The sequence below is a fragment of the Lentinula edodes genome (genome assembly GCF_021015755.1).
Source record: "Lentinula edodes strain Le(Bin) 0899 ss11 chromosome Unknown C8R40scaffold_63, whole genome shotgun sequence".
NCBI classification, from domain to species: Eukaryota; Fungi; Basidiomycota; class Agaricomycetes; order Agaricales; family Omphalotaceae; genus Lentinula; species Lentinula edodes.
The window spans coordinates 53,695-69,314 of record NW_025764369.1 but is presented as its reverse complement, the minus strand read 5'-3'; the positions used below and the strand labels follow the sequence as shown (position 1 = coordinate 69,314).

The 15,620-nt window shown below is 46.6% G+C and overlaps 7 protein-coding genes across 7 annotated transcripts; 4 read left to right on the top strand and 3 right to left on the bottom strand.

Moving 5' to 3' along the window:
* Nucleotides 1-415: 415 nt before the first annotated feature.
* On the bottom strand, nt 416-6,072 carry C8R40DRAFT_1156157 (cyclin-dependent protein kinase inhibitor). Its single transcript, XM_046229609.1, has 14 exons — nt 5,857-6,072; nt 5,693-5,801; nt 5,496-5,641; nt 5,141-5,440; nt 4,657-5,081; nt 4,452-4,530; nt 3,876-4,190; nt 3,630-3,818; nt 3,451-3,579; nt 1,821-3,401; nt 1,305-1,763; nt 1,014-1,245; nt 790-959; nt 416-728 (listed from the first exon to the last, which is right to left on the bottom strand). Exons 1-14 carry the CDS (start codon nt 5,968-5,970, stop codon nt 564-566), a joined length of 4,413 nt encoding a protein of 1,470 aa, XP_046079874.1. The 5' UTR covers nt 5,971-6,072; the 3' UTR covers nt 416-563.
* A 211-nt stretch (nt 6,073-6,283) lies between these two features.
* On the top strand, nt 6,284-7,248 carry C8R40DRAFT_1061055 (uncharacterized protein; the record flags this gene model as incomplete). The annotated part of the gene is made up of 5 exons (XM_046225395.1): nt 6,284-6,376; nt 6,422-6,722; nt 6,782-6,801; nt 6,850-6,915; nt 6,967-7,248. The coding sequence occupies 5 exons, from the start codon at nt 6,284-6,286 to the stop codon at nt 7,246-7,248; spliced, it is 762 nt and encodes a 253-aa protein (XP_046079873.1).
* A 128-nt stretch (nt 7,249-7,376) lies between these two features.
* Nucleotides 7,377-8,048, bottom strand: C8R40DRAFT_1177368 (single-strand binding protein family-domain-containing protein; the record flags this gene model as incomplete). The annotated part of the gene is made up of 5 exons (XM_046232671.1): nt 7,377-7,429; nt 7,493-7,678; nt 7,730-7,782; nt 7,834-7,943; nt 8,001-8,048. 5 exons carry the CDS (start codon nt 8,046-8,048, stop codon nt 7,377-7,379), a joined length of 450 nt encoding a protein of 149 aa, XP_046079872.1.
* A 91-nt stretch (nt 8,049-8,139) lies between these two features.
* Nucleotides 8,140-8,668, top strand: C8R40DRAFT_805139 (uncharacterized protein). The gene is made up of 3 exons (XM_046236275.1): nt 8,140-8,234; nt 8,285-8,350; nt 8,401-8,668. Exons 1-3 carry the CDS (start codon nt 8,195-8,197, stop codon nt 8,544-8,546), a joined length of 252 nt encoding a protein of 83 aa, XP_046079871.1. The 5' UTR covers nt 8,140-8,194; the 3' UTR covers nt 8,547-8,668.
* On the top strand, nt 8,542-11,044 carry C8R40DRAFT_805176 (uncharacterized protein). Its single transcript, XM_046236276.1, has 3 exons — nt 8,542-8,736; nt 8,813-9,217; nt 9,276-11,044. The coding sequence occupies exons 2-3, from the start codon at nt 8,866-8,868 to the stop codon at nt 10,952-10,954; spliced, it is 2,031 nt and encodes a 676-aa protein (XP_046079870.1). The 5' UTR covers nt 8,542-8,736; nt 8,813-8,865; the 3' UTR covers nt 10,955-11,044.
* Nucleotides 11,045-11,435: 391 nt separating this feature from the next.
* C8R40DRAFT_1061018 (P-loop containing nucleoside triphosphate hydrolase protein) lies at nt 11,436-13,010 on the top strand (the record flags this gene model as incomplete). The annotated part of the gene is made up of 7 exons (XM_046225392.1): nt 11,436-11,572; nt 11,627-11,891; nt 11,954-12,152; nt 12,205-12,378; nt 12,429-12,628; nt 12,680-12,780; nt 12,839-13,010. 7 exons carry the CDS (start codon nt 11,436-11,438, stop codon nt 13,008-13,010), a joined length of 1,248 nt encoding a protein of 415 aa, XP_046079869.1.
* A 1,564-nt stretch (nt 13,011-14,574) lies between these two features.
* C8R40DRAFT_992247 (uncharacterized protein) lies at nt 14,575-14,870 on the bottom strand (the record flags this gene model as incomplete). Its single annotated transcript, XM_046236735.1, has 2 exons — nt 14,575-14,760; nt 14,823-14,870. Coding segments are annotated over 2 exons (234 nt in total), but the record flags the coding sequence as incomplete, so codon positions are not given.
* Between the last annotated feature and the right edge of the window lie 750 nt (nt 14,871-15,620).

Genomic DNA, 15,620 nt, shown 5'->3' with positions numbered 1-15,620 from the left:
CCTTCGTGGAAACCATTAGGTTTCTCCTCAAATTCAAACTTGACCACTGGCTTGTACGAAGTATCCTTCCAGGGATCACCATTGAATTTCAATTCCACATCCTTCCACATCTCCCAGATGTTCTTTATGTAACTCACACTATGGCTTCAATGGACTAGTGATGTGCCGGCTGGGGCCTGGCTCAAGAGCCCCAGCCAAAGCTCATGAAAATCTTGAGCCGGGCCCTACATGAAGGCCAGGGTTCGGCTGGGTTCGCTGGGTTCCGACTCAAGCTTGGGCCCCGGCTGGGACCCAAACTATCTAGTAGCGCACGTAGAGCGGATCAGATCGCTATGATGGAGAGTGGGGTCGGTAAACTGAGTTTCAAGCTTTTACATCACTCACCGACTCAGTGCCCTCACGACCAGCTGCTCACAAAAAAAATGGATCATATGCTACCCTGTACAAGCAGTCAGTATAAGGACCATCACCACCTAGTACAATCACTACAGTATCTTACTTTATATTTCTGGATACCCAAAGATTTAATGTACTTATTATATGCCCCAGGCTACTGGGATGTTTTATATGGAATGATCAGTGAATGTTATCACCCCCTCGCTCAAATATGCATCAACACTCTCTTTATTGGGACCATTCGAGAGTGATGTAACATCTTCAGAAGTTTCTGTTATTCCAACTAAAAGACCAGCATTTCGAACACTGTGAATCAGAGACGGAACTTGAACCTATATCGCGGTCACTCAGTCATCGGCTAGCATAAGGATGATAAAAAGAGGCTGAACTAACCAGAAGAGTGGCATCGACAAATACTCCTAACAAGTTGTTCATGCGAGCAAATTCGACAGTAGAACCAAGACTCAATAATCTTCGATCCTGGGTATCGCCTGAATCAAACCTAATGGGACGAGGATGACGATCTGGATTCCTTCTGCAGTGGGAAGCAAGAAAAACGGCATCTTTTACAGGGCGGTTTGAGTTTCATTCAAATATCTTCTACGAAAACGACTCACAGTTAGGTTGCTTCCAATTGAGAGCAGCGCATATATCTGGAGAAAACGACGTGAACATGATTCGCCGGCGGTTATTCCGACTATCCTGGGGTATCGATCTTTGATAGACCGTTTTCAAAACAGAATCCACGACTTGATTGAGGTCCAATCGCCGTGAAAGATTTAATTTTTCCCGTAACGCCCGAGAAGGATACACGACCTCAAGGCACAAGCCTACGGTGGTGGGGAGAATCTAACGGATAGCGGTAGTAGTATGGCGATTGCGATAGACAATATGCACAACGAGATTACCTTCAAAAGCCGGACCAAAGATATCATCGCCTGGGATATGAGAGCTGGCAAATTGCTTGAAGGTAACACTGTCATCTCGTCAATGTTTCTGCCCGAGCGTTTGGCCAGCGATTCGAATTGCTCTAAAGTAACATCGCATACACTCAAATCAAAATCCGAATCAGGCAATAACCAGTCCGTATACACTACGGGTTGAAGATCACGAGTGACTTGTATCACGACGGTAAGGAACTTTCCTCGTACAGAAGAGATCGTGGATGCTTGACTGGAAGTAGTAGAAAGAGATTGCGAGGATGGCGATGTCTGAGCAGAGCCAATGAGGTACGAGCGCTGAGGCCACGGCGACAGCGAATGAGGGATGATGGAAATTCCCGTTGATTTCCAATATGTCTCGACATCCCCGCCAACTTCTAAAGTTACACCATCGAAAGAGCTGATAATGTTGATTTCGAAAGAAACCTAACAAATAGGGATCGGTTAAGGAATTCGTGTATAATAAAGAAAGGAAAATCATACCTCTCCAACGATGTGTAGTCGTTGGTCTAGGATAGGCAAAGTAAAGGCCTCATTGCTTTCCATCCCCGCAAATAATGAGGGTAACGCAACTGCGCATCCAATCGTTTTTGTACCAAAGTTTGGATACACTGAAAACTCCAGTGTCAGGCTGTCAAGAGAGGGCGTTTGGAAGATAAAAACGCCACTCTCATCCTGAGGCGGTAATGATATGCTGTATGGCGCTGAAGTGACTTGTGGGGCAGTGGTCATCACAAGTTTCAGTGGTGCAGTCGTAAGAAGATATTCGTCTCTAAAGGCTGGGCTTATGAGCCGATGGTGAAGTCGAACACCAGAAAAATCCCGGTTTTGACCTAAAGAATGACCAATAGATACCTGCACAAGATGACTTCTATCCAGATAGTTATGACCATAAACACGATGGGGCATGATGGGCGGAGGCAGAGATAGAGAGGGTATAAGGTCAATCTCCGATTCCACAGACATAGGATCGTCAGAACCGGGAGAACGTTCCAGAATCTTCGTGTTTATTGGAAGTAGTGGGACACAGGCAGATTCCTCTATGAGGTAAGTAAGACACTGATAATGTCCGTACCAAGCGGCGTAATGCATGGCAAAATGGCCTAACTCGTCCGCGAGATTGACGCGTGCACCCGCATCTATTAGGACACGAACACATTGGTCGCGACCGTAACGCGCAGCGTGAAAGAGAGGTGTCCATTCATGGTACTTGTCCGGAACGTCCCACCCGATATGATTGAGGAGCAACTTGCAAACGTCGACATGCCCTGCGCGCGCAGCAAGGTGGATAGGGTACTCTCCGTTACTATTGGCTAAACATTGTGCGCCACGCTCCAGCAAAAGCTGAACAACATCGACATGTCCGGACTGAGAGGCCAATGAGAGGGGAATCAAATCGCCATTGGGTGTGGTAGGCTGAGGAGATGCATTTCCATGGTCTAATAGCACTTTGACACAATCGACACTACCACGTAGAGTGGCGTAGACAAGAGGATTGTAATTGTCGATGTCGAGGCAATTAAGGGAGACATTCGTCTCTAACAGGCTTTGACAAACCATTGCATGGCCATTCATCGCAGCATAATGAAGAGCATTGCGCCCGTATGCATCAGCCTTATCCACTGGGACATGTTTGTTGATACAGAGTTTTACCAGCCGCAAGGCTCCAGCGATAGCCGCTTCGTGGAGGCAGGTACGGTCATTGATATCGTCGACATAGTCAAAATCGAATGGAGAAGATAAGGAGGTCAGGATGAGGTCTGCTAGATCAGGGGGAGCTTCGACAACTACACTCCATAATATACGGGTTGTGTTCCTCCTTTCATCACCGATGACTACCTCAGAATAATGTACGCAATCAACGATAGCACTTTGATCGGCGCTTGCGACAGCCTTTCGTAGATTTTTCTCGAGGTCGTGTAGAGGTCCGATGAAAGTCCGCTCAGTCAAGATTTGCTGCGTGAAAATATCGTTCGCTGCTCGGCCCTCGAAATTTGAATCTGAGGAGAGATCAGTCAAGTTGAGGAGACAACTCGCGACAGTATCAGAAAGCTCCGATATTAGCTATATAAACTGTGAGTAGGATGCTTAGACAGAACTTGAAGCAACAAACCTGTCTATTGAATACAGGTTGTACATCCACCTGCCGACTAAGGTAAAGCTCTTTTGTGCTCGATTTGGACCTTTTGTCAAACTTCTTCAAGATCTTCCGAAAGCCGGTAGCATTGATTTCGACAAACGCCTTGAAAATGAATTCATTTATATCGTTCAGAATGCTACTAGAAACTGTACCTGTAGTTTCCCTAAATCACGTTCGAGAAGACGAAACCCTTCTTCAACTGCATTCCACTCTACGTGGTTCTGCATGGTGCCATCGACCGTATCTGGTAGACCCCTCATCGCGGCGGCTCTTCTTTTGGACAAGAGAGTTTCAAGTCGTAGTTTCAACTCGGCCTCTTTCTGAAGGTAAAAGGCATTGATCTAGATCCATCTATTATGAAGATCGATAAGAAACAAGGATGTATAACGCGGACTCACCTTCTCCAGCTCGCGCTCAAGCTTGAAAAAGAAGACTGCTTTGTGAGCTTGAAACTCTGGTCCCCGATCCTCATCGTGTTCGGAGGTAGAAAATAATGGTGGAGCACCAGGAGTATTTTCTCGTGAGACGATAGTGGTAGTAGTTTGCACCGTTTGGCTCGGAATATCCCCTGGACGAGACCCAAGCGCAAAAGCAGCGGATTCAGACGCTGGACGCTTCGCTTCGAGAGATGAAATGATTTTCTTGAGAAACTTGTAATCCAGATAGTACGGTGACCATCCAGGAATTTGATGAGACTGGATATGCTTCCCAAACTGGAGTCGCAGCGCAGTCCACATTCAGTACTGAGCGTTGAACTGATAAGGCTCAATACTTACCTTCATTACGGGAAAGGGTCGCGTCGTTTAAAGAGAAAAGAGAGGCTTAGAAGGCGAGACTTTCGCCTGTCATGAAAGTGAGCTATATGGTATGTCCATGAATCCGTGGAACGAACTCGAATCTTTCTAAGTTCAAAAGATACAAACAACATATCTTCCCGCGCACGTGTCTTAAAGGGGTCAGTCAACGAGGCGCACCCTTTTGGTGTTAATATAGGTTAATATCGAGATTATATTCTGGACAATCATTGTATCGTTGAAATCGACAACCAGATGCCTGCGGTTTGCTGTAACATTGCGTAGTACGACCAATACAGGTAGCGATTGACAATACGATAATCCATCCATCGATAGTTCGCGAAATCCACCGACAAACGTGCGTCAAACTAGTATTTTCCTCAACTGCCATATCTTTGCAGGTAGCAAAGTGATTGGACATTCACCATGCTTCTCTACGTGGTCATATGCACAGCGGTAGCAAAAGACATACCCTGAAGGCAAGGCAGTCGCGTTGTTGATCTCCTTATGGCACAAAGGACATATTCCGTACGACTGTTGGTCAAAACCTATTCCTTTGGTATGTGGAAGAAGCAAATGTGGAGGAGGCACGGCAGGACCTAAAGGAGACACAGAAAGAGAACGAGCTGGGGAGTTGGGAGAATACCACCATTCCAGGAATTTAATAAAAAAGATGGCAGTTGGGAGAAGCAGCCGAAGGGAATCGAAGAGAAGGTGAGGAGATGTTGAAATCAAACGACGGAACCGGAATAGGATGCCTTTTGGTTTAGCTTGAGGTATTTTTGCCCCTGCGGCTAAACTTGCTGCCCTCTAGATATATTAAACTGTGAACTGGTATCCCCGAAAATTTGAATTTTACTAGGACGTACAAAGTCTTCAAGACCAAGTCGGCGCAAATCTACACCGATCCATGATAACCATGGTCTGTAGAATGGCGTTTGATCAAATAGGTATGCAACATTGCATACGAGCAACCACACTTCGAAGGACGTGTTTAACCATGGATAAGCTGCCTTGAAGGCTCGTCGTAGCCAGCCTTTGTAACTTTGATCCGTCAGAGCGCGCAATTGGCGTGCATCCATCCCTTCATCCAGAATGTCAGAGTTAGCACCTCCTCCTAACTCTTCGTAATAATCTTGTGCTTTCGCTCGAAGATAAGGTAAGCCAACCTGGGATGATGGTTCAAAGAGTCAAACGAGAAAAACTTGTAACAAATCGGCGCACAAGAAAAAGTAGTGAGCGTCGTATCTCCCGACTTCTTAGCTTCTCTGCCTCTGGCACTCCTCCTGTTGCAGCTTTTGCTCTCTCTGGCTCAATGTATGGTCTTCGTCTCCGTTTGAGGCCGTAGAAATTCTCCGAGAACGATGCACCTGAACGTAATCAGTGTTTCGAGTGAATGCCACTAGTAACTCAGAACAAACCATGCTTTCGGAGATAATGCCTTTCTACGACCAGCATGAATAAGGCGTAGCATTCTTCATGCTTGTTTACTATACGCAGGAGATATCGTGGATATCTTTGAGCGAAAACCTGTGAAAACAAATCATTTGCCTAGATACGCGATGATTAATGGTGGAGAACCTACAGACAATACATACTTGAGAGCTGGCTGTAATAGGTCTCGGAGTTGTTCTTGGGCTACGAGCTCGAAAAGAGAGGGTTTTAGTGGATCTGCTCCGACGTCGTTGAAGAATTCCATGACCGATCAACAGAAAGAAGAATTCATGTTATATACAGGTGATTATGCGAGTCCGAAGGGTGCCCGGATTGACGTTGGTTGTATCCTGTGGTATACGCCAGCAACCGCGCCTTTTTTGACGCCACTGTACTAGCCGATTCACCGGCTCAAGTTGAACTTTACGTCTGGAGCATCTTTACCCTGAATTTTACAGTTTGGACGGTTCCTTCCTTCCCTCTCCGTCCACGATTACCAGGAGTATAGAGACTCTGTATACACAAGCTTTCTAGTAACTACAGAACTTCATATGTTCAGTGGATTACACGAAAACATAATGCCCAGCGACGGAGAATTAGCCAACCAAGCTTTACACGAGGAGAGTAACTACAGATTTCCCTCCTTCTCAGCGTCAGATGCAGTCACGTTGGTGAGTAACGTTTTGTCAAAAAGATATCACTAAATTGCTTGTAAGGGTCTTTCTATTCGCAAACGCTTCCGTGCAAGCTCCCGCCATTCTAAAGGCAAAGGCCTTGTCATCTCTATACAAACCATTGCAGGACACACACTATTTTCATGTACAGTTGGGGATCTGGGACATTCATCTGGGATTGGCGATGTCAGTTTGGATAGTTGGACGTGTTTGGAGGGCATGATCAGTGCGGTGCGCCGTACGGGGCACTCGAGTTACTATGTTGAGAAAGGCATGAGCGCGATGGGCAAAACACCAAAGCAGCTTGGTCTCCCGGGAGAGTTACCGAGAATACAAGGTGGTGGTGAGTCGCAAGTTACTTCGTGGCGTTGTAATCGCGTGACTGAATCGGGTACCACTAAGCGTTTCCTATATGGTTGGAGGTACGTTGTTTCAACTTGCTATTATCAGACCATTACGATTACCAGCAGAACGCGCCATGTTGTCCTATTGCTGTTGCGGGCTGCTATTCTGGCTCTTCACAAGATGATCACAATGTTAGTACCTCTTCCGACTCTTCCACTTCCACGGCTTCACGAATCTACTAGCTTGTGTCGACCACGGTCCGTGACTATCTGAACAAAATATTGAGGAATAGTGCAGGAGGAGACACTGCTGGACCGTCCATGAGCAATCCTAGTATGCCCATCCCTAATATACCTCCAAGAACAGAAAGTGTAAGTCGACCCATTACACAAGCTGTTGTTCGTTTAATGCTTGCCCAATGTAGGATTGGCTTCCTGAACCAAGTGAATTCACGAGTAGACGTGCGGAGACATATGATAGACACGAACTTGAGACTGAATTCTCTCACTAGGATGGATCAATGAAAACCCTATTCCAAAAAAGTCATAGTAGGTCATAGTGTACTGAGCAATTGCCTGTAATTCAGGGTGATTACTATAGCATAAGTAGGGAAGTAAGATGAGGATTGGGGAGAGACAGCAGTCATATGGAATCATGTTTCTTCTTGCTCAGATGATTTTGGGTGGGACAGGACACGGATGGTTTCTGCGAACGTATGATATTCTGATAGGCCCTGACCAGCTATAAGACAAAGATGCATTGACTCACCATGTCGAAGGAAAATTTGTCGCTGTCCAGCGGGAGTTGTGGGGTCGGCTTCAGGCTCTGGCTCTCTCAACTCATAACCTGCTTCTACATAGACAAGAGCTCCCTTTTTCAAGGTCTGAAGGTACTTGTTGGAAGCTTCGTGGAAAGAGAGAACCCGGTGCCAGCTTGTTCTTGGTGGGGGTCTCTCTATAATGATTAATGAAATATGGGATAGATGTAAGACGACCCAATACGCACCACCATTCGCGTCGACAGGACCAGGATTAAAGCTCGAGGTAGCAACTACGTATCTGTTGATTCAAAGTAAATTGGTCGAAGATAAAGAAGGCCGATACACGCACGTAACATATTCATTATCATTCTTTGTCTGCTTCACCTCGGGATCGCGTCCCAAACGTCCAACGAGCGTGAGTTTCGCGACATCTGCGCGGGAAGCACTGGTCGAAAAGGCCTACATGATAACAAAAGTTTATAAAGAGCAGAGGTGATTGAATTTTATGAGACATACGCGGGAAACAACGCGAGAAGATGCAGCAGAACGAATGGCAGTAAACATTTGGAGAAAGTAGAAAGCAAAATTGTCAGAATAATCAGGTCAGAATGTTCGACAGAAATCAGACCCGTGTGAATTTGATTGATCAGCACGGCTTGACTATTCTTTTCCACTTCGCTAACTCACTACTGTCAGCCTCAGTCTATATAATGTCTCGTCATAGATATGTGAAGAACTTGAACATTGCTGGTAGGTTTCCTAGCTGCGATCAAACACTTTATCTAATACACCTACTTCAGATGAATTAGACGATGATGCTCTATCAGACGGAGTAGATGAAGAAGAAATGACCGCAGAGCAGCAACGTCTGTAACTTATCATAGCTCGATTGATTACATTCTGAACGCGAATTCAGTGCGAATGAACGACGTTCTCGAGGAGATCCGTAATGTGATCGGCGAGGAAGAGATTTCTGGGTTACCAGATAGCGAAATTAAAGACACTATATGGTATTACAACTTTGATATCTCGGAATCCATACAATGGTGCCTAGGTGCGTGAATTCCAACAATAATCTCATCAACTTTTGACTCACTTGCATTTTAGACCAACAAGAGAAGCGCCGCGCGGCGAAAGAACGTCAAGGTGAGGTTCTTTCTCGTTCTTTGTCCCTCCCTCCTCCCCCTTTCCTGGTGGTGCCGGCCCTTCTACTATATTCTGTGTCTTGGTCCACCCAAAAAATAATGAGAAGGTGCATGCTTCACAAACCATCTCCCATCGGTATTGGCGCTTCTAGTTTTGCGCTGATCACAGGCTCTTCCATGTAGGACTGGATAAGATAATTCCCCCATTCTCTCCGCAAAGAAACCATTACACTGGGATGCAAAAATACGGTGATGACACAAACGATTTCGGGCTGGGTGGACGATCCCGAATGCCGTTGATCCATCTTGCTCAGCAGCAACAGCAAATGATGGAACAGCAGCAAAGGCAGCAACAATGGGAAGTGCAACGACAACAGATGCTGCAGGAGGAGCCGGAGCAGATCACGGTGGAGGAACTACACGAAGAAGACAATGGGAATGTGGATGACGAGAGTACTCGTCGTTTGAGTACCATCAGTGAACGTACCGAGCGTACTGAGCTCTCACCTTACTGGCCTCGTCGTGATTATCTTCCCCCACCTCGTACGGTCAGCACCTTTACAGACTCGTCCTACGGGAATCTGATCGGTGAGTCCATAAATACTTGTATCTTCACCGTGACGTTGATCGGCCCCGTTGGCTACAGATGGTGGATATCTGATGAACCCCGCACGTCTTCCCTTGGATCCGAACCTTATCCCAGTTTCCCCGTCAGGCTCTGCTGTGCACCGTCTGTCAACGTACGAACCGGCTCCTTCGATAGCATCTTCTGGATCGTACACACAATCATCTCCACCTCACCCTCCAAGCGAGGCCGTTCCACCTCTTGATACAATACCTGATATTCCTGACTCACATTCTTCGGTGGTTCCGCCACCCCTGCCTCCAAAACCCACGAATCAATCATCTATAACGAAACAAGCGTCTTCCGTACAGCAGCCATCTTCACCCGCACTATCTTCTCAGCCACGGGCAAAACAATCGAAACTGGCTCAATTGGCTAGCAGTCGAGCGAGCACTCGTACCAAAAGCTCCGCTTCATTGGGTACCGAGGTTGCTGGTTCTATCAAGACCTACCCAGCGCTTCGTCCTGAATCGCACCGACCGCCGTCATCCATATCGACATCGACATCCAATTCCACGGCATTGCCGGTACCTCCTCCCGACCTGCGTTCAATTCCCAGAGTGCCCTCCTCATCAGGTTCGATAACTACACCCGTCTCTTCACCTTTTCAGCGTAGTGACCGTCCAAGGGATACTATTACTTCATCCTTGCCGTCATCCACATCATTGAAAGTACGTCAAGCTGTTGATGCAGCGCTAGAACTCGAGGCCCTAGACCGCGAGCTTGCTGCATCACGCAAGACCAGAAGAACGCCTTTGGAAAAGAAATTACCAACGGATCAATCTGAGCTCAACACTCCAACCCGTCCGCCTGCTTTTACTCCACCGAAGGTGGCGGCGGGGGTGCCTCGAAATTCCACTACCTCACTATCCACCCGTCCGACATCGAAACTGGTATTGTTAGCGCAGGCGAAAGCTCAAAAGGCTGAGGCCCAACATACGATATCAAAAGCGCCACTCGCTAGGCCTCCTCCCCCTAATCATCTTCCACCTGAACACACTGAGTACCTCACTCCGATTGCGAACGGCTCATCTGTAACAACTGCGATAACCACTTCGTACCAGACTTTGTACAGTCTCACTGATCCGACTCGACCCCAGGCCATGGAGGCTCCGTTCGTGGTGCCCCTCGCCGCCCCAAGCTATATTAAAGGTGCGGCGACTAGTACAAACTCGAATGCCAGTACCAGGACCAGTATGACGAAAGCACCGCCTTCCAAACTTGCTTTGAAAGCTAAGAAGGCACAGGAGAAGAGTTCGCCACCTTCGCACACGACGGTTGCTGAACCGGAAGATAATGTTATCATTGTTCCTTCAATATTCTTACCCAAATCCAACCGGTCGAGTGCGTCACCCTCTGCGTTCGCCTCCGTTCTCGTAGTTGATGATCTGATACATTCTCCTCAAGTGAGCGCCGGAATGAGTCGTCGGGAAACGAAAGGGAAGCAGAGTATCACCTCAGAGAGAACAGAGGAAGCCTCGACGCCAGATATGCTGCGCGCGCATCATACACAAAGACGTATAGCTCCTACTCTGGGCACGCCGACAACCGTAAGCTCCTTTGCATTCGATGGACCTAGTCCGGATGACATCGTTTTCAATGCTCGACGCGGGACACATTCGGCTCAACGCAAGGATCGAAAAGATGCTATATCCATTGGTTCCATCACAAACAAGAAAACTTCTACTTCTAAAGCCTAATTGATCATCCGTTTTGGTGGCTGACTATTGTATTGATTTTTCACTTGTTGTATTATGTAGCCGCAAAGGAACGAGAAAAGGCCCAAAAACGTTCGGAACAATCTCAGTCTGCTGATGTTTCTCGCACAGCTTCGCCTGTTCCGAAAGGCAAAAAAAATGCGATTGCGACAAAATTGACGATGAAGTCCGGTACTTCTACACCTGCGAGAGGAATTGGAGTTGACCATCGCATGATTGACCTCTCTGCGCTGAATTTGACTGAAGTAGAAGAACAAGTTGTAGTCACTGAAGAGATCCCGAAGGCGAGCTTCGCGCGAGAAAAACTTCTTGAAGAAGCAAGGAAAGCAATTGAAGCTGAGGGGCAGGATAGGAAGAAGGAAATCAGTCTTGTTGTTATAGGTAAGACTGAGGTCAATGAATTAGTGTGCACAGTCATGATTCATTCCGTAAAGGTCATGTCGATGCTGGTAAATCGACGTTGATGGGACGAATGTTATACGAACTGGGACGAGTGGATGAAAAAACGCGAATGGCTAACGAGCGAGGAAGTAACAAAGCAGGTAAAAGTAGTTTTAGTTGGGCCTGGAGTCTGGATGGGACTGCTGAGGAGCGCGAACGGTGAGTCCTCGTGAGCACTAGTTGCCACTGCAGGTTGTCTGATATTTCCTATAGAGGTATTACGATGGATATCGCCCTGCAATCACTGTCTACACTCCACAGACAAATTACAATCTTGGATGCTCCCGGTCATAAAGATTTTATTCCGAATATGATATCCGGCGCATCTCAAGCTGACTGTGCACTTCTTGTTGTTGACGCTGCAATTGGTGAATTCGAAGCAGGTTTTGATCGCGGTGGCCAAACTCGTGAACACATTCTCCTTGTCAGAAGTCTGGGTGTTTCTCAGGTGATCGTTGCTGTCAATAAACTTGACCAGGTAAGATCCTACTCCAATAATACCATCCGCTTAACACCCGCTCATCGCAGCTTCCCTCTTAGGTTCAATGGAGCAAGAGTCGTTACGACGAGATCTGTGACTTCTTGCGCCCTTTCCTCGTTCAGTCGGGTTTCCACCCATCGAAAACGAAATTTGCACCAGTTGCTGCGATGCAGGGCGTGAATCTGGTCACAATGGATCAGGAGGCAGCTCGAGAACTTCGGCAATGGTATAAAGGATCTACACTTGTCGATTATCTAGGTATGCTGCCATTACTCCTTGTCAATGTTAATCAGCGTTGATAACTAACCAGATCAACTGGAACCACCTGCACGCGATATCTACGCTCCGTTGCGAATCCCTATATCCAATGTCTTCAAAGGATCGAGTTCTGGTACCGCTGTTTCTGGTCGACTTTGCGGTGGAGTGGTACAAGTGGGTGAAAGTTTAAGGGTTCTTCCTGGGGACGAGATTGCTACTGTAAAAAGTAAATCAATTGGCCTACCCGTATGACAACAGACTAAAGATTTCATTCAGCGATCGAGGTGAAAGAAGAGAGTGTCCCGTGGGCCGTGGCTGGCATGAACGCTACACTATATCTCATTTCCGTAGACTCCGTACATTTAAACATCGGCAGTGTCCTCTGTCCACCAACAAATCTGGTACCACTGGCAACCACTTTCACCGCACGTATCATTGTTTTTGATATTCAGATACCGATAACGTCTGGAGCTTCTGTGAGTGGAATTCTCCTTGGATTTTTACCAAGCTGAACGCCCTCTACCAAGATCGAATTGTTTCACCATTCTCGTGACGTTCCCGCGACAGTGTCAAACCTGATAGCAACTCTTGATCGAGCGTCGGGAAGTATAATAAAGAAAAAACCTCGGTTCGTACCTTGTATCGGCTTGATTGCATCGACTGACTGGTTTTTTTCTAACACTCAGAGTCTTAACTAAGGGAACTTCTGCAGAGGTACAGATCACCTTGCGAACACATTCACTCTCCGGACCTTCTGTTGCACGCCCGATACCTCTCGAATCATTTTCTGTAAACAAAGATATGGGTCGGATTCTTTTGCGCCGTGGAGGCGAGACAATTGGAGCAGGTGAAGCTTAATTGTTTCGATGCCTTTGTCAAAGTCAACTGACAGCGATTGTAGGAATTGTACTGGAAATTTTCGGTTGACGATATATATCCTTGATCTTGACTAAGCTTGACTAGCTGACACCACCATACGTCGATCATGAGCTGTTAATTATCCTAATGTATTGTTGCGCAAAGTTGAAATGAGACAAGGAAAAAGCCAATGGATACATAGTAACAATCGAAACATCGAAACCGTAGAACAGGTGTCACAAATAAGTACAGGAATGAGAGACAAAATATGTATGAGTCATCTAGGTAAGGTATAATGAGATAATTGAAAGAATGAAAAATCCACAACAGGTATCGTCTATGTAGAAAAAAGAACGAGATTTTCGAATGTAGACAGAATCATTATTCGAACCGACAGAGAGCGGAAGCAAATTGAGCATTCATTTTTCCTTCTCCTTTTCCTTGTCTTTTCCAAAGATATTTTTTATACTCATCTTCCCAAAGATGGACTTGCGCTTTGCGCGAATAGAAGGGCTATCAAATTTTGATGATGGGGAAGATTCCGGGGTTGGAGTGCCTCTCGATGGGAAGCTGAGAATCCGAGAATTTCTTTTGGAAGGAGTAGATAGGATAGAAGATGTGCTGGCCCGAGGAGCGGGAGAACCAGCAGGGGTAGAGGCATTCAGATCCCCTGTTCCATTGACTGGGAACACTTTCTTGGTAGGAGTTGTAGGCTCCACAGAGGATGCAGCTTCTGTATCATTGGACGCTGCAGTAGTAGGAACTGCAATAGCAGTTGTCACGGCCTCTACAGCAGGAGTAGACGTGGGAGTCACCACATGTGTTGTATTAAAGTCGGCATCAGCAGAAGGAGGCACAACAACAGGTCCATGAGTAGAAGCCTCAACAGAAGGGCCCGCAGAAGTAGCTGGAGGTGTGTCAACAGATGGTTCGGATGAAAGGGTTGCGGGAGCGACTGCAGGTGTGTGAGTCGAAGCCTCTATAGAACGGGAATCTTCCGAGGGGGGAACCTCGGTCTCTGTGGAGGGAGCCGAATCAACGGAGGGTTCTTGAGGAGATGACGGGGCTGCATTGGCGGGGGTGTGAGTAGAGGGCTCAAATGGCGCGGTGACTGCCGCAGTCGACTCAGCAATGAGGACTGGAGAACCTTCCGACGTTCCATTTGGAACACCGGGATGGACTGCGTCGCTCGACACGGTAGGAGAATTTGGTGCTTCAGTGGAGGTAGAGATCACATTGGGAGTGGGAGGAGCAGGAGATACAGGGGACTTCACTGACATCTATTATCAAGGATATTAACATAAAGGCAGAAATTGAAAACATAATTACTCACCTGGTCTGGGTTTATAGGATCTAGTCCAATTACACCCTGAATAGCAGCTCCAACACCAGAGGCCACATATCCCAATGCGGAAGACGTCCCATCCGTTGCAGCCATTATTGCCGCCAGATCTGAAACGAGCTGAGGAAGGATACTGGGGGTACCCGGTGTCGTAGGCTTACCAGCTGCAGGTTCTGATGCAGGTTTGGGTTCTTCGAGCGTTCCATTCGAATGAGGAGCTAAAGGTTTTTCTGGTGCGGTATGAACGTTGTTAACGTTACCTGAATTGTCGGCCTCAGTTGGTTCCTGGTTGTTTACAACCCATTGGCCGTCGACGACGAACTTGTACGTGATTTTCTCATTCCAGTTAATTTCTGCCGTACCCTTAAAGCCATCCTCTCCTTTCTGCAGACGTTTTGATTGGGACCACTGCAGCAAAGTTCAAAGTTTCTCAACATTAGACTACACGGAACTTTTTAAAGGATACGAACCTCATCGAAGCTTCCAGTAACAATAACTGAGTTTGGCTCAGTGTGAGGCCTGCGCGCACAATTAGAACGACTATTGAAGCAGTATATTTTGTAAGAGGCCCACCAATGGAACGTTACTTGGTATTTTTCTGATGCGGTCATGGTGAAGACGGTGGAAAAGCTTGTGGAAAAGCCAACGAAAAGCTCCTATTCAGAATGCCCGATGATTGACATTGTTTGTCTCATATTATTAGCAAAACCACTTTTCGACGTGAATTGAATTAGTTGGAGCTTTTTCAAATCCTTTCAAAATTTGTTGCTAATGGGCTCTGTTGAACGTTCAACGGGAGAAAGAGAAGTGCTAATTTAAGCTGGTACATAAGCCTATGTAACCTTTGTAGAGGTGATTACGAGTATGGAAGACGTCTTAACCTTGAATCTTTTTTGTGGCGTGAGTCTGGTTTACAGGCTACAATACTTAGTAGGCTACAGCACTATTACTGGAAGCCTAACATATGAAGACGACGAAACTCTTTCTCTCAACTCGCCGGTGACTCAAAGGCTTGCTTGGTTTTTTCTCCTGACCATAGTCAAATCGCGCAGAATCGCGCTCCGGAGGTTTTCCCTAATAAAGCTTCGAAAGGTCAAATCTTGTCCTTGGATATGAATTTTCATCAATGATAGATAGACCAGCACGGTATAGCTTCTGATCTTTCTTGAAAATTCATGGCCAGGAAGATCTGCATACTCAAATTTACACATCCGCTACAGAAGGCCACGAATTCCATACATAGCCAAAGTTCATATGTAAATAATATA